Genomic DNA, 22,451 nt, shown 5'->3' with positions numbered 1-22,451 from the left:
CTTGGACTCCAAATGTGGCGCCATCAAATTTGATGTCAAGGCTGATGTGAGTGAATGGTGGAGGGGTGCGGTGGGGGGTCTCCATTATCGACCCCCCATTGACAGCTACTGCGCTCCGATAAGAGCTAATGTTTCACTTAGGCCCTTGAGTGCCGCCGCCCCGCGACTTCGATAAGAGAGCTCCAGATGTCGCCTAGCATCAGCATCGACATTGCCAGCGTAATTGGTATCGATATCGGTTGCAGAGAGGGTGTAGGGAGGAGTGAGGGGTGCGGGGGCGTAGAGTGCGGGCTGTGCGTTGCGTGCGGGTCGCTCCGTTATGTTGCCAGTGGGACGAGCGTCTACAATAGACTCGTAAATATGCATTTAAAATTTATATCTCTCGACTCCTATCATAATTTGTTGTTGTTGTTTACGTTGTTGCGTCAGCGAAATGGAAAATTGACCACAAAGCAATGAACAGAGAACAAAGCGAAAAACTGTGAACGTATTTAAGTAAATTATATAGCTTATATGCACTCAGAGAAAAGCATACCGAAATATATATATAATAAATTGTATCAGAAAAACTTATTCCCTACGCAAAAATCTTATTAAAAATATATTTCTCAAATCTGAAATTCTGTAATTAGGAGAGAGTATGCAAATTCTTAGTTTAAACCTTTTCGCTGAGTGTATTGTGTGCCATATGCCCCCTTGCAATATTCGATGTGTAGTGCAGGGTTGCCGCCATAATTGACAGGATAGTTAGAGGTAGTTATTTAGGGGTTGTAATCGACGGACAATGCAGAAGCCAAGGGGTAGTCCATTTCTATACTCGCTTTGTTTGCGATTTGCAACACTTAAAAAAAGAACTGACTACTTTAAGACCGGTTCTGAGAGCAGAAAACATTAATTAAACCCTTGGGGCTTTAGCCTATGACGATGACTGTGCCACATAATTATAACATAATGCCCCACATAACCTCTAAAATTACCCATGTGGACAAAAAAAAAAAAAGAAAACATGACAAAACATTTATGTATTATGAAGTTGGCTTGCAGTCAGAGACCGTTAGATTGGAGTTTGGGGTCATTTTTGGGGCGGGCGGTCTCTGTGTTGATTGCAACTAGCAGCAATCTCTATTGCACAAGAATGAACAGCAAAGCAACAACAACAACAAAAACAACAGCAACAATGACACAGCCAGCAGCAACACCAAGAACAATAAGTCAGCAGCAGCAGCAGCAGCAGCAATAGAGCTAACAGTAAATCACATTATATTTCTGTGACGTAATTAATGCAAGTAACACAGCGTAACATAATTAGAACCCACACACACACGCACAGGCAGGCACTAACAGTTATATGGTCTAAAGGGGAGGGTCGGTACTGTGCACTGATTAGAGATGAGCGACTGATATATAATATTTATATATATTGCCATAAAAAGCAGCAGAGCAGAGCTTTTAATATGTAAACCAAAGTGAAGGCATTTTCGAGCTCGATATGTCACGCCAAAAGGCACGCCAGGCGCTCATCTCTAATGCTAAGCCTGATGTCTGTGTGCACATTAGTATGAGAGAGGGATTGAGCGGGCGAGCGTCAGAGTGAGAGTAAGTCATGCAGCCTCAACAACAACAGCAATAACTTTATCAGCAAACATGCAGACGCCAGGCAGGAATAGCAGCAGCAGCAACAGCAACAACAACAACTTGTGACGATTTTATGTTTATGCGTTGGCTTAATTAATTCAATTAGGCGCACATTTATGCGCCTGCTGGTTGCCTGCCAGTCGACGTCCTTACTTGGCCCTGTGTGGCCGCTGTCACCTTTTTTTTTTTTTGGCCACTGTCTAATCTCCCAGCAATTAACATTAATTAGCGCTTGAAACTTAAATCTTGTCATTTGACTAATGCAAAGCTGACGTTTTCTCTCGCTCCCTTGCTCTCTCTATCTCTTTGTGGCTCTTGCAGAACTGCGCATTATACACGCCAGCGATAAACGACACAGAAACGGCAACAACGGTAACAAGTCAAAAGCAAAAGCCAACAGAGACGAATGCAAGATCACAACAAAGTGCAGAAAATCAAAGCGACAGCAGCAGAGCGAATTGCATTATCAATGAAAACGGCGACAAAGAAGACAGCGACAAAGGCAATGACGTTGACGATGAGCAAGAAATGGCAACAACGAAAACTGCAGCAGCAGCAACAACAACAACCAGAGCAAACGAGGAAACAGGCGCAAATGCAGTCGCAGTCGCAGTCGAAGCCGAAGTCGCAGTCGCAGCTGGAGTGCAGGTCAATCAACCTGTTTCCTGTGCAGCAGCAGCAGCAGCACCCAATCTAACTCTCAGTCGCAGTCGCAGTCGAAGAGAGCACGCGTCAGCAGCTGAGAGAGCAGCAGCAGCGACGTCGGCGTCACCGTTTAGTGGTGGTTCAAGCAAGTTTCGCTCGGCAGCGATCAGTCTCTCCAGTACGTTCGGCGCGTACACAACAGATGTGCGTAAAATCGGCAGTTACAATACGAATAACAACAACAACAACAACAACATTCAAACATTGACGTCGTGGTTGTCGCGGGGGCGCTACAACAACAACAACTCGTGTAGCAGCAGTAGCAGCAGCAGCGACGTGCTGCGGCCCAACAAATGTTTGGCAGAACTCGAACGCTTGTATGCCGAATTTCGCGCGAGTGAAAGTCTCTTCGAGCATCGCCTGAGCCAGGCGCCAAACGATAACGATATCGATAACGATAGCGATACGATGCGTCTGAATGTGGCTGCAGAGCCGACGCCGCCGCCAACAGCAACGGCAGCAACACAAACTGCAACAGCAGTTGGCAGCAGCAGCAGCAGCAGCATTTTTCTCAGCAGCAACAAGACGGACAGGGACAGCAGCAACAATGCCAAAAGCATCAGCAACATTGCAATATTGCCCGCGGCAGCAAAGTCCTGTCAGCGTCAGCCAAGTCTGACGATACAAGTGAACAACGGCAGCAGCAGCAGCAGCAGCAGCAGCAACAATAACGGTACTAATAACGGTAATCAGCAGGTTTGTGTCGCCTCGCCCGCAAGCACAGCCACAGTAACAACAACAACAACAACAACAACTGCAAGTGCAACTGCAACGCAAGACAACAACAATGTCGTTTGTGTTGTAAATTGCAATTACAGCAACAGCAACACCCCCAACAACAACAACAACAACAGCAGCAACAGCAACAACAACAACAACAAGAGCAGCATTGTTGCAATTAATAATTGTGTGCCAGCAACCAAAGTGTTTAGTGCAAGTGTACAAAATAAGTTAAATAATAATATAAATAATAATCAAAATACGCAAGTGGATGTGCAACATGTTGCAAGTGCCAGTGTGAGCAACAGCATCAGCCACAATAATAATAATAATATTAATAATATAAATAATAATAATAATTGTATTAATAATCATGTGAATGTGTCCAGTGTTGATAACAGTGTCAAAGTAATCAATGTGAATGCAACGCCCCCACGCACTTTCACCTCTACCGAATGCCAAACGGATGACCTAAGCAACGGCAACTGCTCGCAGCAACAGTTGCAGGCACAGCAGCAGCAGCAGCAGCAGCAACAGTTGCGCACACGCGAGCAACGTCGACGCGAACGTCGCGAACGCCGCCAGCAACAGCAGCAGCAGCTGCAGCTGCAGCAGCAGCAACAGTTGCCCCCTCACCATGCACGTCGGCAACACGCGCCGCCGCTGCATCCACCGCCCCACTTGCATCATCCGCATCCGCATCCGGCTACTTTGGGCCTGGCACGGGCATTGTTGCCGGACATTCTGCACAGCCACAGCCACTACCCGCCGCCGTACAGTGCCCTGCCCGCCGGCGGACCGCCCCCGCCCCCGCCCCAGGCAGCCGGACCGCCACTGCCACCGCCACCGCCGCCGCCGCCGCAGGCGCCCGTGCCGCTACCCCTGCCACTGATGACACCGGTTATATCGACGGTGCCGCTGCCGGGCACCGCACCGCTGATGAGTGATGGACGCTTCACCTTGCCGCTGCCCATCATGCGCAGGTGAGTTCCAATATCGTCTACATATTCCAATTCCAGTTTCAGTGCCAGTTCCAGTTCCAGCTCTTTGTCTATTTGCTGTCCGTCAGTTTCAGCTTCACCGTCAACTCTCACCTCTGGCATCATCGATCACTGTAAAGCCCATTTTCATTTCCATTCAAGCGCTCGTGTTTCAGCCATATACCCTGTAGAAACTGCTGAATGGGGCTGTATGTGCCAGTTTGAGAGCGACAATTTGCATAAGCTTTGGCTGTTATTTGATTTAATACGTTATGTAACTATTTACTTTACGTAACGTTACGTAATAATTTATGAAGATTGTTTACGTTAGATCTAGCGACAGGCAAAAACCTCCAAAAATTGCTCGAACTATTTATTTTCATTTATAGCAAAGCTTAATTAAGTAAGCCACTTAAAAAATGTTATAATATCGTTAAGTTACGTTACGTGATCAACGTTAAACGACGCACTTTACGTGATGTCTGTGACGTGATGCTTGTTATGTTAATTTGATCTACAATAATTTATTCACTGACTTGTAGTTCGGATAATCTATATATGATTCGTATTATCCATAAAATGATACGTTATGTGTCGCGCGATACGTTACGCTACGTGACTTATAATACGTTATGTAGCGTAAATAATATTTAATTATAGCCATAGTTCAGCTTATTATTTGCTTTGAGCTTTCAACAATTGTTCATATCAATGATATTTAGCTTAGCATCAAATTACAGGGTATTGCTTTACGTGGCATATATTTCGTTATTGTTGAGCTATCAATATTTAGTTTATATTTGTAACTAGTCATCAAATTACAGGGTATTGCATGTGTGTTGCCGTTTAATAGCATACTCTATCATGTTTCATGTTTGCTTTTAGTTTTGCCTCCGCTTTTGCAGCTCTCATTGTTATTATTGTTGTTGTTGCTGTGGCTGTTGCTCATGTCTATTTCGACATTTTCTATTACCGCACATCGCTTTTTGCCTTTTTGTGCAGCATTTGCTGCCACTTGCCGCTTACCGTTTTGCCGGCCATGCGTCTTCCTGCTTCGTGTTAGACGCCGTCCACAGACTGGGACCAGGCAGGCAGACAACAGACATCGGACAACAGACATTATAATGATGGTAATTTTAATGTCGGTAACAAATTTCTTGCTTGATTTGACTCTCTGCGGCCCAGGCTAGTCGCCGGCCTAGAAGCGACCCAGGTCATCAAAAATTTTTTCGTTGGTGTTAAATTAATCTTGGAGAGTTGACAGCGTTTCCAAGAAATAGAAAACAAAAACATGAGCTCCAATTTACAAGTTGTTGTCAAGAGTTCACGTGGCCATAATTATTATTTTCTGTGTTTTTTTTTTTGTATGCCTGTTACACGGCAAGAAAAAGTTTAGCTCAATATTAAAGTTGAGTTTTGGGCGGAAATTCAGATTTACAATTGATTGAGATTAACTCTAGATTGCTTCATTTAGAACTAAAATTCTTCTTTCCTGTTAATGTGGTCTCTCTATCGCACTCTCTCTCTCTCTCTATCACTATCTCTCTCTCTCTATCACTATCTCTCTCAACCTCTCTTCATCCCTTGAATGGCTCAGTAACCAGGCGCCTCACTGACAAACAGTAGACCCAGGTTCGCTGCAGCTTGCCTTTCATTTTTGTTTTTTCTTAGTTTTCAATTTTGGTTTTAACTTAACTTTTCTCAACTTTAGGTTTTTTTTTTGTATAAAAAAAAAATCGTTTTAAATTGTTTGGCAATATTTTATCGCAGTGTACGCTGTTTTTTTGTCTCTGTCTCGCCGTCCTTTCTATAACTCATTTTGATTATAATGAGTTTTGGTTTATCTCTAATTGCAGATCTTAAATCACAGTTTTGCCCAGGTACCAAAAGTGTGTGTAAGTGCTTTTCGTGTGTGTGTGTGTGTGTGTGTGTGTGCTTTGTTGTGCGGCTTTTGTTCTCACTATGCGCTGACTGGCGATTTTTATTGTACTTGTTAGTCCGAGAAAAAACAAAGAGAGAGAGAGAGAGAGATAGAGAAAGAGAGCTAGATTTAGATATATGCCATAAAGCTGCTTTATATGGTTTTTAGTATTTTTCCCACGCATTTATTACTATAAACATTTATCTATCGTTGCTCGAGAATCGCATAACCAGTTTTTCACACGACTGCACAAATTTTGCATCTGTATCTGTAAATGTATCTGTACCTGTACCTGTATCTGTATCTGTATTTTCTCCGGCTGTATCTGTATCTCTGTATTTGGCTGGATGCGCCGGACTTGAGACTTGTTGTCTCCCATTACTTAGTTTATTATGGAGATATCGCAAACCCATTTGCACGTTTGACATTTGACGAGTTTCCAGTTGAGTCAAGAACAAATCGTGTTGCTGAATTTATAATTTTGCTTTATCTATTGTATAATTGCAATACTTTGTCGGGCCAAATTGTTTATTGATCGTCAAACGCATTTAGACTCTGAGGCGTGTCTCTGAGCCTTAATAATTGCACATATTTATGAGTTGAAGTGCATTAAAAATAGGTTAAATTGTTTATACGAGCGAATTGTTGTTGTGCGTCATTCGAGATGATTTGTGAATACAATTTGCGCTCGTATGACCAAGAGATGCATTCGGATGCCCTGTTTAGCTAGTGCGAATGGGAGTATACGGACTGTAGAGAACATGATTTCACAACTAGTATCGATACTCCCTGCTCCTGGCTGGTTTTTACAGGATACTTGCCAATTAGTTTGCGACTCTTTGTCAAAGTTTTTGCTGAAAACAAGCAACGCCAAATCGGCTCTCGTTGAATTTGAAAAGCAGCTCATGAATTATTTACCTTAAATCATTTTTCACTTATGCCGCATTAAGTGTTACAGCTTAAAATACTCTACTCTCAGCCTCCGACAGCCAAACGAAAATCTCTGGCCAAACAAAACGGATCTGAAGCCGGCAAACCGCGACTTTTATCTGCAATTTTAACGCCTTCAACCTTCGCTTCAAATTAACATGCTCTTACACCATTTTTTTTTTTTATATCTCTCTCTCAGATTTACCTTTTTTTTTCTGTGGCAGCGAGAAAAAAGGCCAGTAAAGGTGTAAAAAAGCGAAAGTTGTGTCAGGGGCCGTCAGGAGCTGAAAACTGAAGTTTGTGGAGCTTTGTAAAAGGGCAGACATTGGTCCGATTGTCCGTTTGTCCGCTTGGCCGTGTGGCCGGCAGAGCGTGCATAATCTTTAAATCATTAAATAACAACAACAAAAATTACAACAGCCCCAAATGAAAACTGGAAAACAACAACTGTGATACTTAATAAAAATAAAATAAGAAAATAAAACAGCAGGCAATAAAAAGGAAACGTGATGCTGAACTCACGTTGCCCGAACACCGCAGCAGCTACATATAAAACGTTGGCTTGTTGTGTTTTGCATACCCTGTAGCTACTGAGAATGCTTAAAAAGGTAATATACCCTTGTTTCTAAGCGGAAGAAGGTTTTTTCAAGCTCATACAGTTTACATATATTGGCGACAAACAAGGAGCTGCTGATATTTAGCCTAGTACGTCTATCTGAATATCTAGACTTTAGAGTTTTTATATACTTATATTCACAATTAAATATAAATCTTGCCGTCCTAAAGATTTCATAACAATTGCAGAATAAACACAGAAGTTTTTTGTGAATAGATTTTTCAAAGATTGTACAGAGGAAAGAAAGTTTCTATGAATGTTTATTTTGTGCATTCTGATTTCAGAAAAGATTTTTCGAAGAGTGTAGGGATTGAGAAAAAGAGATGAAGCGCTTGTGTGTGTTCATATATGATTTTTATCAATATAAATTCTTTACATTCCGATACAGGGCATCTTTTAGTCGGGTATCCGGGGGCACACTCTTGTTTTCATAGGATTTAATTTTGATTTTGAAGCATGCGAAACAAAAGAGCAAAGAAAACACAGTGTGCCCAGCAATAAAAATCACTTTAACAGACACAGATACAGATACAAATGCAGATGCAGATACAGATACAGATGCAGATACAAAGACAAAGCCAGCTAAAGATACAGATACAGATACAGATACAGTTACATATGTACTTAGACAGAGTTTGAGCTGCTGCCTGAATTGAGGACAGACAGCTGTTCGAGCGTGTGTGTGTGTGTGTGTGTGTGTGTGTGTTTGGAGTGCAAGTTTTCGGCCACTTTCACTTTCGCATTTTGTATCTTGAGGTTAAAAACGTAGCGCTCGAACACTTAAGTGCTTTTTTGGCCATGTTATCATAAATTTTGGCTTAAAGCCGGCTCGTAAATCAAATGCGTAATTCATTTAGGATCATCATTAGATGCGTGTCTTTCATATTAATTATGGCACTTTTGGCTAATTGCGTTCGCGTTTGCGTTTCAATGGCGCCTGACACTGAACTGCTAAACCGAAACCGAAACCGGTTGCCGTAAGTGAGTGTCAAATTTGCGAGTCCAAAGACCCAAAAAAAAAAAAAAAACAGAAAAATAAATAAAAAGTATCTGCAAGATACGCGCCTGGCATCGATGGATGATTCAACACAAAATGCAAATGCAAAAGCGCTAAGGAGAGAAAAAAATAAATAAAATAAAACAACTTTAAGCTGCCAGCTAAAAGTCAACTGAAAACCAGATTTCACCCCGAGACAACAACAACAAACGGAAAACCAAAACCAAGTTTCGAGTTGCAGAACCTCGATCTGTTGTCTGTGTGTGTGTGAGTGTGTGTGTGTGTGTGTGTGTATCTGTGTGCTGCTTGTAGCTGTCGCTTGGTTGTATCTGGCACTTTAGCATCCAGTTTTGCTTGCTTGCAACATATGGTGGCACGCATCTCCTGCTGCTGCTGCTGCTGCTGCCTCAGTTGACACAGTTTTTCGTCTAGCTAGATCACATTTACAGCTAACTTTGTATTACCTGCCACGCAGCCAGTTGCACAATTGAGCGATTTTCTTTATGGATATAGATATATCTATATATATATATACATATATATGTATATGCATCTATCAAATCCAATCATGGTCTTTGCCTAGCTGCCGCTAAGCACTCGGCCAGCAACTGCCCAAACAACTTTCCAGTTTTTTTTTTTTTTTTGTTGTCTGTAGTCCTGGCCAGCCTCGTGGCTCAGTCTGGAGTGCACCACCGCCCGCTCTTTCACTGATTTGGCGGTGTTGGGTTTATTTATTTTTATAAGAGAACAAACACAGCCACAACAGCCACAACAGCCACAACAACCACAACAGCAGCAGCAGCAGCAGCAGTCGCTGTAGCAGTAGAAATAAAACGGCTAAATAACTTGTCCGCTTTGGCACTAGAGACTGGCAACCGCATCCCACAGATACTCGCTGCCAAAGCCAAAAAGATACGTAGCGAAGCGAGACGAGACGAGAACTTAACAAAAGTCAATAAAGCCAATAAAGCAAAATTGTTGTCGTTGTCCAAGTGCAGAACCAATGCAGACGACAACGTCACCAAAAATATGCCACACTGGGCTGAAAGCTACTAAAATAAATAATATCTAACAAAAATATTAGCTGAATTTGATCTGCAAATGGGCAAAAGCAGAGGTCAAGGTTTGCATAGAAAAATCAATAAGAACTAGTTAAATTTGTAAACGTGACGTCACGTGTTAGCTGTTCAGGTGTCCAACTAAAAAGCGAGTAATCGCTGGTTCAAACTCAGCAAAACCATTTAAGTACATAAGCTTGGCGTCATAAGAATGCATGGCTTATGTATGTATTCAAGCGTCGGCGCAACAAGCGAGAAGTCGCCGGTTCAATTTTAGCACCAAATTTCTATTTTAATATCTCTCCTTAATTTGGTTTTGTCTACAAATGAAAATAAATAAAGAAGTGGAAAATGAATGAGAGTTAAATATTAATAAACAATTTCATATCCATTTATTTATTTTATAGCGTAGACAAACAATTTCTGTTTTTTTTTTTCTCTTGTGCTTATTTTTAATTTATTTTGCCTTAAATACATCTCATTCATGCAGAAATGTTAGCTGGCTTGCATAGGCAGGTACCACTGTGCACAGTGGCTGCCTTAAGCAGAAAACCAAATTGCGGCTAGCTGCTGTTGTTGTTGTTGTTGTTGTTTTAGTTGTTGTTGCTTTGCAGTTTGTTTGTATAGAAAATGCATTCGGGCCAAGCTGCAATGAGCCGGCAAAATGCAGCAGCAGCAAATAGAAAACGCAGCGAAACACGACTCGGAAACAAGTTGCCAACAGAGAGAGAGAGAGAGAGAAAAGGTAGCAAAGAGAGACTCATAGAAAGAGAGAGGGAGCGACAGAGAGGGAGACAGAGAGTTGAACGTGTGCCTAGTCGAGGGCCAATGCCAAAGGGCAGACAACTCTTTGACAAACTGTTGCATTGGCTTATTGAATTCGCCTCAATCAATTGCAATTCGAATTTGGATTTGGATGTGGGATTTGGTATTTGGTATTTGGGATTTGTGTCTCGCCGATTGACACACAGACCCAAACCCCAATTTGGCCGCAAATCTTAAATTCAAGAAATTAGAAACTTGTTTCTTTGGGGCAGGGCAATTAGCGACGTTTTCGAATTTGGCTTTAATAAGTTTCTTAACTGCTTTGGCACTGGCCTTGAGCGCTGTGAAAATTCGAGACTTGGCAACGTTTGCGGGCTCTTTCTCTTTTTTTTTCGTCTTCCTCTTCTTCTTCTTTTAGACCGTACTCGGTTTGGGCCAAACGCAGTTCAATGCCACTTGGTCAGAGAGAGAGAGAGAGAGAGAGAGAACAAAGCCCAAAGTCTCATTGTGAAGTCTCTGGCATCAGACATTTCGCACAAAAGCCGCTCGCAAACAAATGAGAATTACGAGAATTATTATTGTTGTTTTTTTTGTTTATTGTTTTTTATATAAAATACAATAGGACCCAGCCCCATGGCTGGGTTCTGTCTTGTGCTCCACAGCCGATGAGCATAATTTGTAAATAAGCACATATAAATAAATAAATGTGTGTATGCAAATAAATGAAATGTTTATATGCATGTAAACATACCTCCCTCCCCTCCCATTATTTTTCTCAGTGTATTTTTCTTTTCATTTGATTTTATTTTGCATTTTATTTTTATTGATTTTTGAGGGCTGCGGTTTTTTGAACAAAAGTCCATAATTTATGTTATGGGCTAAGCAAGCGGAGACTCTGTTTGTTGCCATTCTCCTGCTGCTGCTGCTGCTGCTTCTTCTTTTTCTTCTGGCCGCTATTGTATACCCTCACATATTTTTTTTATTTTTTTGGTTGCGGCTTTTTGCATTTGTGCATTGAACTGAACCCAAAAAACTGGACGTGCGGCATTGGTTTGTGGGCATGGCCGTGCAGCCAGTTTGTTGACTTGCAAGAGAATTGAATAAATATATTTTTTTAAACGACATCAATATTTTCAAAAGCCATGCTTAATCAAATAAAGATTTTAGATGTTATTAAAATTGTAAATATCAGCCGCAAGAAATATTTCAATTTCTATAAAGATTTTTGATAAAGTTTACGATAATCTGTGGCATATCTTTGGCTGATTAATGTCAATTATTTCTTTGAATACTTTGTAGAAAACCTCTTGACCCGCATTTTTGGGCACTTTTCGATTTCAGATGTGGGCGTCGCGCATTTCACTTCAACACCAAATTAAGCTGGCAAAAATTAAAGAAAAAATAAATGAGTGGAATTATTTTTGATGAACTAAAAACTCATTTGCTTTGATTTTTTACTTTTTTTTTCTGGCTGTTTCAAATAAATTGTTTTCATTTTCGTAGATTGCATTTTTAATGCACATTAATCAGTTTTTTTTTTTTTTTTAATTTGGACTTTTTCATTATGCATCCAGCATTGATTACGGTTTTTAATTTCAGTTCATAATGAAGTCTTTAGACTGCCCCCTACCCTCCCCTCCCCCCCCTCCCCTCTCTGCTTGAGCCCCTGTTAGGTTTTGAATGGCATGAGGTAATATGAGAAATATTGGCGAACCAGTTTCGGACTCTGTTTCCTTTTGTGGCTGCCACATTTTAGGGTGAAAGTTTTTCTGTTATTTTGTATATTGATTTGTAACTTACGGCTTTCGTCTTTCGGTGCCGAGAGTAGGTGGGCATTATTTGAATTGATGCGTTGCGGCAACAGCTGCTTAAATCATTTGAAATATTAGTTAAAATCCATCCTATGCATAGATTTTGTTTACAAGTCAAACAATGCACGGCGTACGAATGCTGTGGAAATCTTCAAGAATTGTGTAACTATGCTTTAAGAAAACAATACCTAAAACTGGCATTAGAAAGCTTTAAGCGTGGTGGAGTAGGCAATTTCAGCGAGAAGATATTACAACTAAGACTGGAAACTAAGGTGCTTGTCTTCCACAGATGGAAAAGAAGAGTCTAGCTATGATTTTTGTCTTTTAGTAAAGGTTTGATTGCTTATGCATTTAAGTATAGTTTTATTTGATAAGGTTACATTTTTAATGTACTTTCATTTTCTAACTTTCGAAATTCTGTTTTTTGAGCAAATCAAGAAGGTTTTAAAAGCTAGAATCACAAAATATGATATATAGCTCTTCGAATAGTATATACATATCATGTATCTTTAATTTTATAGCTATTTTTCGCTTTGAGCTGCATTTGTTTCGATTTCATATGCAATTTCCACACGTATTTCACATTTAAACAAGCTTAATAAGCAATAAGCTCAGCAAAAGTGCAATTCATTTTCAGGCGTAATTTTCCCGCATTTGTATATTGTCTTATCCTTTACATTGATATAACTTGGCTACATTTTGGTAAACACAATTTTTTCGCTTAGTTGTATTCGAGTTGATGTCAAGGCAATCAACTAGGCATTAAAATGATTTAACACTCAAGTACGCGCTGCAGTTAAAGCTTATTTCAAAGTTGAGTTCGTTCACATTTGTTTGAAAGTTGAATTTATTTGCTTGCTGTAAGAGATTTTGTTTGAGCTAATTTTGTAGTCTGGCTTAACTGCAATTAACGCCAAACAACAAATGAAATACTTAAATATTTAAAAACCAATACCAATTTGCCATATAAAATGCGCAAGTGTAATGAGCGCTGTGAAAAGCCCGGAAAAGCCCTGTGAAAGCCACGAAAAAACGCAGCAGCAGCAGCTAAAAGCGACGCGCCAAAAGCGCATTTTAATGGCCACATTTTAGCTTAAACATTGTAAAATTTACCAAAAACCAATTGCCAGAGAATTGCTGACACAGTCGTAGGCAGCGAGGGGGGCAGGAGCAGGGACAGGGCAGGCGCAGATTTGTGGAAGAGGAACTGTTTCAGTCTGGAGTTGCCGAGTTGGCAGCTCTACTGCACTGCCCTGCACTGTGTCAACTGTCAACCGCAAAATGCGCGAGCAACAAAAAAAAAAAGACGAGTCAAAAAATCAACTAGCGTAAGTGCTGGATGGAGGGGGCGTGGGTGGGGGGTGTTGTGGTAAGGCATCGCTTGTTGCCTGTATGTGACCTCTTCGCCTGATTTCAATTTAAAGTGAAATGAGTTTTTGATACCCCTTACAGAAAGGGTATATTGTTTGGAACAGGCAGGCAGAAACATCGTCTCATTCAAACCAATATTGGATAAAACTACATCTTATAATCGATAAATATCGATTTCAAGACATGCTTTTTCAAATATTCTTTGAACTATTTGTACATGTAGATTGTTTGTACACTAAATTTAGATAAAACTATATCTCTTAATTTTTTAATAGCGATAAATATCGATCTTAAGAATGTTCTAAGAGCTAGACTCTTGCAACCTTATATTTAGGTTAACGTTTAGTCTATATGTATAAGGAATGTTTCACATTTTGGATACCTCTCCAAGTTTCCCCCCAATATGATATAAAACACATTTAGCTAGGAACAGCCTTGTGCTTGCCTTGCCTTGTTTGTAGCTGCAGGGTATCTTATAGTCGTGACCTGCCGGGCCCTCTTGTTCGTTCGCAGTTGTTTTTGTTGCGGGCAGCATCAAAGTTGTTGCAAAAGCTTATTTGTACGCTGTCTGCTCGAAATCTGTTTTGCACACACACACACACACACACACACACAGATACGACTGCAGATATTCAGTTGCGCGCAGCTGAATAGCTGCCACGCCCCCAGCCACCAGATTGTCCCGCCGTAGCCGCCCCCGCCTTTTGGCCGGAACAAGCGAAACACTCGTGTTATTGTTTGGCTTTAGAGTTTTTACAGCTGTGGAACTTTGGTAATCTGTGCGGGAGATACGCTCAAAACAAATGCCAAAGCGCGTTTATTTTGCAAATTAATTAAAACATTAACAACAACCAAGAGATTCCAAGGTATCAACGGGTGGGCGTATCTACTGTGCTCGCATCCTCGCATCCTTTGTCGCATTTCGTGTAATCCGGCGCACAAATAAAATGCAAAATTTATTGCTATACTTTTTGAGCTTTTGCTGCTGCTGCTGCTGCTTCTTCTTCTTTCTACAGCTCTTGTTTGTGTTTTCATAAAATTTTACGTGTAGATTGCTCATAATTGCGACTACACACACACACACATGTCGCAGCTTCGCCCACACACACACACACAGAGAGAGAGAGAAATCAGAAACATAAACAGAGACAATTATTCAGTTACAGCCAAATTTACTGTAACAGTTACAGTAACAGTTACCCAGTTACATTTGTCTTTTGGCTGCCTGCCACGTGGCGTATGCGTAATTTCGCATGCCCTGTTAAAAATGGGAGCTAGACTCGGGTTCCTTTGGGCTTGCATCTGTTGCAGCTTGATTTTAACTTGAGCAGGGAATATTTTTATATGATATAATAGCTGGGCAGTCTCCTACTGCAACAGTTACATTACCTTTTGGCTGCCTGCCACGTGGCGTATGCGTAATTTCGCATGCCCTAGAAGCTAGACTCGTAGTCCTTTGCGCTTGCTGCTGTTGCTGCTTAATTTTTACTCAAGCAGGAAATACTTTTGGATTATTTAAGAGCTGTACAGGCTCTGCAGCTTTTCTTCCTCTTCCAATTTTAATGGTCTTGACACATTTTGGTTGCCCATGCCATGTTTTGGGCTGGATATTGTGGCCTTCCCATGGCTCGTTTTGGCCCTGTCATAAACAGCAGCCGCGCGCACTCAATAATTGCTGTCAAAATGTTCCTAGTATAAATATGGATTAAGGGTTCGGGCACAATGGTTTATAATTAGAGAGCGCCCCAGCCAAACCACTTTCATAAATCGCGGGCTAGCTAATTTGTAGCTAGATGCCAAATACAAAATGCGAAATTCAAAATACGAAAAACAAAAGTTACGACGCAAAGCATTGTAAAAAATGAGATACGTCGCCCGGCAACCGCACGGAAAAACGAAAACAAAGGGCGGTAATTTGAAGCAGCTGGGAAGCAGCTCAGCAGCAGCAGCAAAAGCAGCAGCAACAACAAAGTTGACGTTGACGGCAAAAACTAAAGTCAAAACAAATAATTTGCTATAATAACTAAGAGCGTAGAAAAATCAGCTGCGAAACAAAAGAAGCAGCAAAAGTAATAGACAAGTGGAAGTGAAACAAAGAAAAGCCAAAGCAAACACAGCAGCAACAGCAACAGCAACAACAACAGCAACAACAACAACAACAACTAACCGCACAACAACACACAACACTCTCAACTCTCAGCTCAGCCACATAGAAACTTTCTCCTTCTACTCCACAGATCTTGCTCTAGCTAAACGTCGTCATCTTTGTCAGCGTCGCTCCACTTTGTTGTGCGTGTGTGTGTCAGTTGGGTTTTGTGTACTTTGCAAGTTAAGGAGCTGTATAGTCGCAGTCTTATTCCCAGAAAGACCACCGCCCCCACCCCTTATCACGCTCCAACCAAATCAGCCCGCCATCCGCCCTGAAGCCGCCAAACCGCAAGACTATTAAACGCACACTTGCGTGGAGTTTTTCGCACCCGCCTTTGGGCTTCCACTCAAGGCGAACCACAGCGCTGTAAACAGTTTTCTGTTTTTTAGTTTTTATTTTTTAGTTTGCATATACCCTGTAGGCATTGTATGTGGGTTGTACAGGGTATATAGGCACAGAGGCTACAGTGCGACTAGGACAATGTGTTATGTTTTTTATTTTGCATATACCCTGTGTTCATGCCATATAGTGTAATGGGATATATAGGGTATACTACGACTAAGCCAAAGTGTGTGGCAGGCAGAAGAAGGCGTTTCTATTTTATAGGTCTGTATTTTGTGTCTACCCTGTGGTTATTTGTTATTTGTTTTTTATATTTCTTGTTGCTGCATATACCCTGTAGCATTTGCTGCATATAGGGCGTATAGTGTATATATGATGTATATTGCGGGTAAGGCACTTGGTACGAAACGTCTAATGTTACGTTAGCTTATAGCTGAGTACAGGTCATCTACTAGTCGAGCAGCCTTGACTGTATCGCAGTGTTCTACATCTTCATCTTCTTCGTTTTCTTGTTGTTGATTCTCTTTTTTTTCTGCTTGCAAATCTCGCGTAGCAGCTGCGGTTAGTTGTTGCCGATGCCGCCAAGAGCTAAACTAACCCCATACTCGGACCCCAGATCCCAGACCCCCCACCCCAGCTTAGCCCCCCTGCCGCGCTTCGACTCACTCACATACGCACACACGCAATTGCAGTGCAATTCATTGCCAGCAGCTGGCAACCTTGGCTTTTCGCAATTTCTGCTGGCATCAACATGCGGCACGCCTTATGGACCCTGGTCAGACCAACTGCTGGACGCATATCACCCGCATGGCTCATAATTCTCGCAACGCGCTTATCGGCCAACTGCAATCGGCATATAATTTTCAGATACCCCTGCCCGACAACAGACACCCTCGGTTCGAGACGGGTTCGAGACGGGTTCGTGACCATGACCATGCCCACATCTACCCAAATACCCTATGCCATAAAGCATATATATCCCGCACTCAGCTCTCGTTTAGCGCTAAAAACCATGGCAACGATAAGGCACAGAATAATCGTATGACCAGAGGCCAACCCCAAAATAGAACTGAAATTGGAACTGGAACTGGAACTGGCATTGGGAGGCAGCGCGTCTGTGTTTCTATCTCGCTTACTCCCGCTCCCTTTCTCTGCTGTAAGCAGAAGAAACACAGGAAATTATGCGTAATGAAGTGAGCAATAGCTATGTGTATATGTGTCCTTATCAGTACGTGTGTGTGTGTGTGTGTGTGTGCAGAAATTGCTTGTTGCTGTTGCTATTGCTGACTGGACCTCCATCGACTTCTGCGTCTTCTTCTTGTTTAGCTTGGGTAGTTTTTATTCGCTTCGTTTCCGCGTCAATTTCCTTTAATGTGCTCTGGCGTGATGTCCCTTAGCACACACACACACACACACACACACATAGAGATTTAGCTATCTCTTTGTAACTCTCAATCAGTTTTGCGCTTTATGACTGGTCTTGTTGCTCGTGGTGGTTGCGACTGTATTTTATCTGCGTAATTGAGTTCGTTTGCACATTAGCAACATTAACAACAACAACAACGACAGCAACAACAACATCATCAGGCTGCCAATTTTGAATAGTTAGCAAAAGGGGCGTTCGTAATTGCCTTGCCATGTGTTATAAATACACTGAACAATTTAATAGGAAAACTCTGTCAGACGTAAACAAACATCTTGCTACATTTTTATATTAAAGTTTTGCCACTTTTTAAATTCGCGAGTTACTTATTTACCGAAGTTAACATTTTTTAAATGCCCTAAAGGTCGTTTATTGAACCGCCGGCATTTAAATTAAAAAATGTTTATAGTATTTTAATATATACATTTTGAAGAATAAATGCTTTTAATACCCGCAAATATTTCGCATAATTTTAGTATGCCCTTGCTTTTAAAACGTAGTTATTCTTTATAGGAAGTGCCCAGGCACGATAACATAAGAAATAAGTTGAGCGCAGGAGAGAGAAAGAGTAATATATTGAGAGAGTGAAAAAAAGAAAAGAGACAAAGAGAAGGGAAAAAGAGAAGAGGGAGAGGAAGAGAAAAGGGATAGAGAGGAAGAGAAGGGAGAGAGAGATAAGAGAAAGAGAGAGAGAAAGATATGAGATATAAAAAGGGAAGAGGGAGAGATATATATAGGGGGACAGAGAGTAAGAAGGGAGAAGGGAAGAGATGGAGAATGAGAGAGAGAGAGAGAGAGAGAGAAAACGAAAAGACGTGATGCGAAGTATAAGGTGATAATGTAGTTAATATCATATAACGATCTTAATATAATCAAAGCATGAAAAGCTGACTTGAATTTATGAGAATCGCATAGTAAAGCAATGTGTTTTCATTTCAATTTGTAGCTCATTGGAAAGGAAACTAAGTGTTCATACATGCATGCGTTGATAACTAATCAGCTCGTCAGTCAGTCAATCAGTCAATCAGTCAGTCAGGACAAACAGTTTCAAATATAAAGATTAACACATATATTTATGTGCGATTATAAAATAAATTTCAATTACAATTAGTTTAAATGCTTCGGTAATTTATGATGACTTTATATTAACTGAATTATAATTATAGAAATTTTATTAAAACCATTTTATTTTTGTGTTTGCTCTCATTTCAGGTATGTACAGCTCCTGTCTGTGAGTGTGTGTGTGTGTTTCAGTCTTTAATGAAGCATTAACATTAATGCACCGGCGAACATTTAATGATCTCTGGCATATGCCAATCTCAGGTATTTATGCTGTTGAGTGTGATGAAAGCCATTTGCGTTGGCAAACGCATTTTAAAAGCTGCACACAGCAACAGCAAAATTATAAAAAGTAAAAAATACATACAAAAAAGCATAATAATATTAAACGAGCATAATAAAGGGGCGTATGCTCTGCTTTAATGATGAGGGCGGCCCCCAACCGCCGCGCACCTTGTCCCACATTTATAATGAGCATATATATATATATATATATAGATATGTATCGATATATATATACATTATGAAGTAAAAACTGTAGCTGTAAGAACTGAAAACCAATTTGGCCAATAACTAACTAATAATTCTGGGCAAAAACTCGACAAGATGAAACGCCGAAGATGAAATACTCTTGTGGCTTATACGACAATTTTCATCGCCGACTGGCAGACTATGCAAGCTCGTCTGCTGATATTTTTTCTATGGCATATACTCTCTCGTAGGGTATACGAAAAGAAACAATACTAATTGCAATTTTCACACCAGACATTCGACAAGATAAAGCAAGAAATATGAGCGCCAATTGCCAATAGCTGAATTGCGTGCTGAAAGCACTTACAGATTTTTGGCCGGGTCGAGCGAGATAGAGCGCAAGCGAAAGGGAGAGAGAGAGAGAGACCTTTGAGCTGCAACTTTAGCTGACTCACGAGCTAGCCACAAATTGACTTCTCTTTTTGGCCCGGCCAGAAATAAAACCAAGTCAGCCGAGAGTCAGAGGCATCGACTCGGAGGCATTTCAATCAGGCCGGTCGCTTGGCAACGTGAATGCTACACGAAATATCACTGGTTGCCGGTCACCAGAGTCGCAGAGTCACAACAATCCATTGTGAATTGCGCAAAATTAGCCACATTTATATGAGGCGGACGCAAAAGCCATTTCCAAGCGTGAACCCAGCCAAAAACGTGAACGTGTGAACGTGAAGCGGGTAATCGATGAGCATTGGACATGGCTTCGACTGCGACTCCGACTCTGGCCCAAATGGAAAAGCAGCCAGTTGCCAGTTGGCAGTTGCCGGTTGCCATTGGCTAACTACGTGCACAAGGTCAAGTTGTTTATGGCCAGCACTTGATACTCGATATCATCGACACGCCGTGGCCCAAACCATTTTGGCCACATTTGAGCTGGCCATTTTGTTTGTTTCTCTTTCCCACCACTGTTTGCCTTCTATATTCAACTCTTTTGTGTCTAATTTATGAATATGCATGCTTATTGCTGATCAAGTGCTCTGAAAAGTGCATGTTTGTCGAATTTATTTGATTTTCAATTTGGATTTTATTGCTGAAACGGTAAACCATTTCAACGCTTTGCTGTTAAACTTAGCGCAGTGCAGCTCGAGGTTCGAATTCAGTTGGTTTTGTTGTGGAAATTGATTTCTTTTAAGCTTCAATTGATTTCTTAATCAGCATACAAATATATCTAATTATTATAATTATGTATTCAATTTAATTAAATTAAATTCTAATATGTGTTGCATACAATTAAACATACTCAAAACTTTCAGCAGCTTTGAAGGCTCATTGAGCTGCTGCTGCGTTTTTTCTGAGTTTTTCTAAAGTAGCACACAAATATATTTAAATATTTGTAAATACATTTGATAAATTAGGAGCTTTGTAAGCTGATTCTCCTGTTACTTTATTTCCTGAGATCTATAGCAGGAGCTTTTCTGAACTAGCACACAAATATATTTGAATAGTTTATTGCAGAATACATGAAAGAAAAGTATAAAATAAAATTAAACGACTTCTTAACGATTCCTGTCATTAATACAATTAATCAATTTTGAAGCTTGCAGGAGCTGATTGTAAGGCAGTTAAAGCAGTAGCTTAATTGGTGTGAAATTCTTCTAAATATTCAAACATTTATGTAAATATTTATAATTAAGACAATGAATCACACTTCAAGCTTCTAGGAGCTTTCTAAGCACATTGTGCTGCTTCTCAAAGGCTTTTCCCTTTTTGGACACACCCAATCGAATTAAATGTTGGCAAATAATTTATTTATTTTATGTTATTTGTTTAAATTGGGCTTAAAGCGCTTTCCAGTTGCCATTTCGAATATCAAATTCGCGCAATTCAAAGCGTTTTCCGTTGTCAGCTCAAATTTCGCAGCGTTAAATCTATGCATATATGTGTTTATACTTATGCATTCGTACGATTCGCATTTTGATGATTCTCGAAAGCAAAAGTTGTACCCAACACCGTCGCCCCGCAGCCCGACACACCCGCTCCGGCCCAACTTCTATGTATATACATTTTTTTTGGTTCGTCTGACGTTTTCGCTTGTCACTTTCCATTTTAGAGATTTGCAAATTTGCATTTTGCTGCTATTGAATATGTATGATATACTACTACTATATAAAAAAGGCAGACACAGCAACAACAACAACAACAACAACAACAACAACAGCAACAATAACAATGCGCTCACACATTTTGTCCCACGTATTCCATTTAATTTCTGTCGTGTATTTCATTTCAATCGACTTTTGCTTTTCATTTGGCGCGACTTTCGCGCACCAAAAATTCCAATTTGCATATGGAGGGAGCCAGGGCTGACGCAGGGCCAGGGCTGCCTGCTGTGGCTGGATGTAGGGGGTGTTGAGGGCAAGCTTGCAGCTATGGCAACACTTGCTGGGACAGAGCTGGCGCATCTAAGCATTGCTATTAAATTAAAGTCGAGCCGAAAAGTCGAGGGGAGGCCGAAAAATTGAAAATAAAACGCGCACAGATTGAAAACTGAGCGGCAAATGAAACGTGTCCTGCGACAGGATGCGGCACGTAGCACGTGGCAAGTGCGACGTGACCTAGCTACCAAATGGGCGCAGGTGGACACCTACCTATCACCTCCAGCACCCACCCACCCCGCCCAACCAACTGCCCAGTGGAAAATGTTTAATAGAAAAATTATGCACTGATTTGTATTTGGTCTTAATCTTTTCTTTTTTTTTTTTATTCTATTTTTTCGCTGGCTCTCCCGAGGTATTTTCTGTTTTTATTTTTTTTTTTGGGCTGTGTCATTTTCATGGCTGACTGACTGGCGCTTATGCAAATCGCGCAGCAGGCGCCAGGAGCAGTAGGGACAAGCGAAAAGGACAAACCGTAGCAAGTTCCGAGACGACGAAGGAATCGCAATCGAAATAAATTGCCAAAGTGTCGTCTGCACTGGCCGCTGCGGCTGGCTGCGGGGCATGAGGATTGACTGTGGGCGTAGCCGGCTCTGGCCAGCTATCGATGGCAGCAATTTCCGGCAGCAAGCAAAAAAAAAACCAACAACAGCCACGAGTAAGAAAGTTGCAAACGGGCAGAACCGACTGCGTAATACTCGTCTTGCTTAAAATGCATATAGTAAATGCAGTTGTTGTTCTCAGTCCAATTTTATTTCAACTAGCTCGAAAGCTGCGAAAGATTAAGGTGGGGGTGCTTTAAGGGTGCTGAGCTGGGCGTGGGCTTATCTTAAGCGGGGGTCTTTTGGGGTATACCAGGAAAAATCTGATAAATTTAGCTGTAAGACTGTGGTAACTATCGATATTCCTTGTGTCTGCCCACAGTGGGCGTGGCTTCACAATTGCAAATATGCACTAATATATATTCCGAATTTCAATTCCTGAGCTAGCTTATGGCATTGTTTTTATTTTCTTAATGCTACTCTTAAATATACTTAATAATTTATTTATTCATTTTACATCCTAG

General features: G+C 41.0%; 1 protein-coding gene across 3 annotated transcripts in view; it reads left to right on the top strand.

The window, feature by feature from the left end:
- LOC6635935 (probable serine/threonine-protein kinase DDB_G0282963) overlaps positions 1-22,451 on the top strand; it is a 51,943-nt gene that overhangs the window by 8,432 nt on the left and 21,060 nt on the right. For 2 of the 3 annotated variants that reach the window (XM_015168741.3, XM_002059338.4), the window contains exon 3: positions 1,957-4,043. In XM_015168741.3, coding sequence (XP_015024227.1) covers positions 1,957-4,043 — 2,087 coding nt within the window. Of the gene's footprint in view, positions 1-1,956; positions 4,044-18,635; positions 18,882-22,451 lie in introns of those variants that run through there. The other variant, XM_070209783.1, reaches the window with a different exon arrangement.

Source organism: Drosophila virilis, chromosome 5 (genome assembly GCF_030788295.1).
Source record: "Drosophila virilis strain 15010-1051.87 chromosome 5, Dvir_AGI_RSII-ME, whole genome shotgun sequence".
Lineage (NCBI taxonomy): Eukaryota > Metazoa > Arthropoda > Insecta > Diptera > Drosophilidae > Drosophila > Drosophila virilis.
The sequence above is the reverse complement of the archived record's forward strand: the minus strand, read 5'-3'. Positions and strand labels throughout refer to the sequence as shown.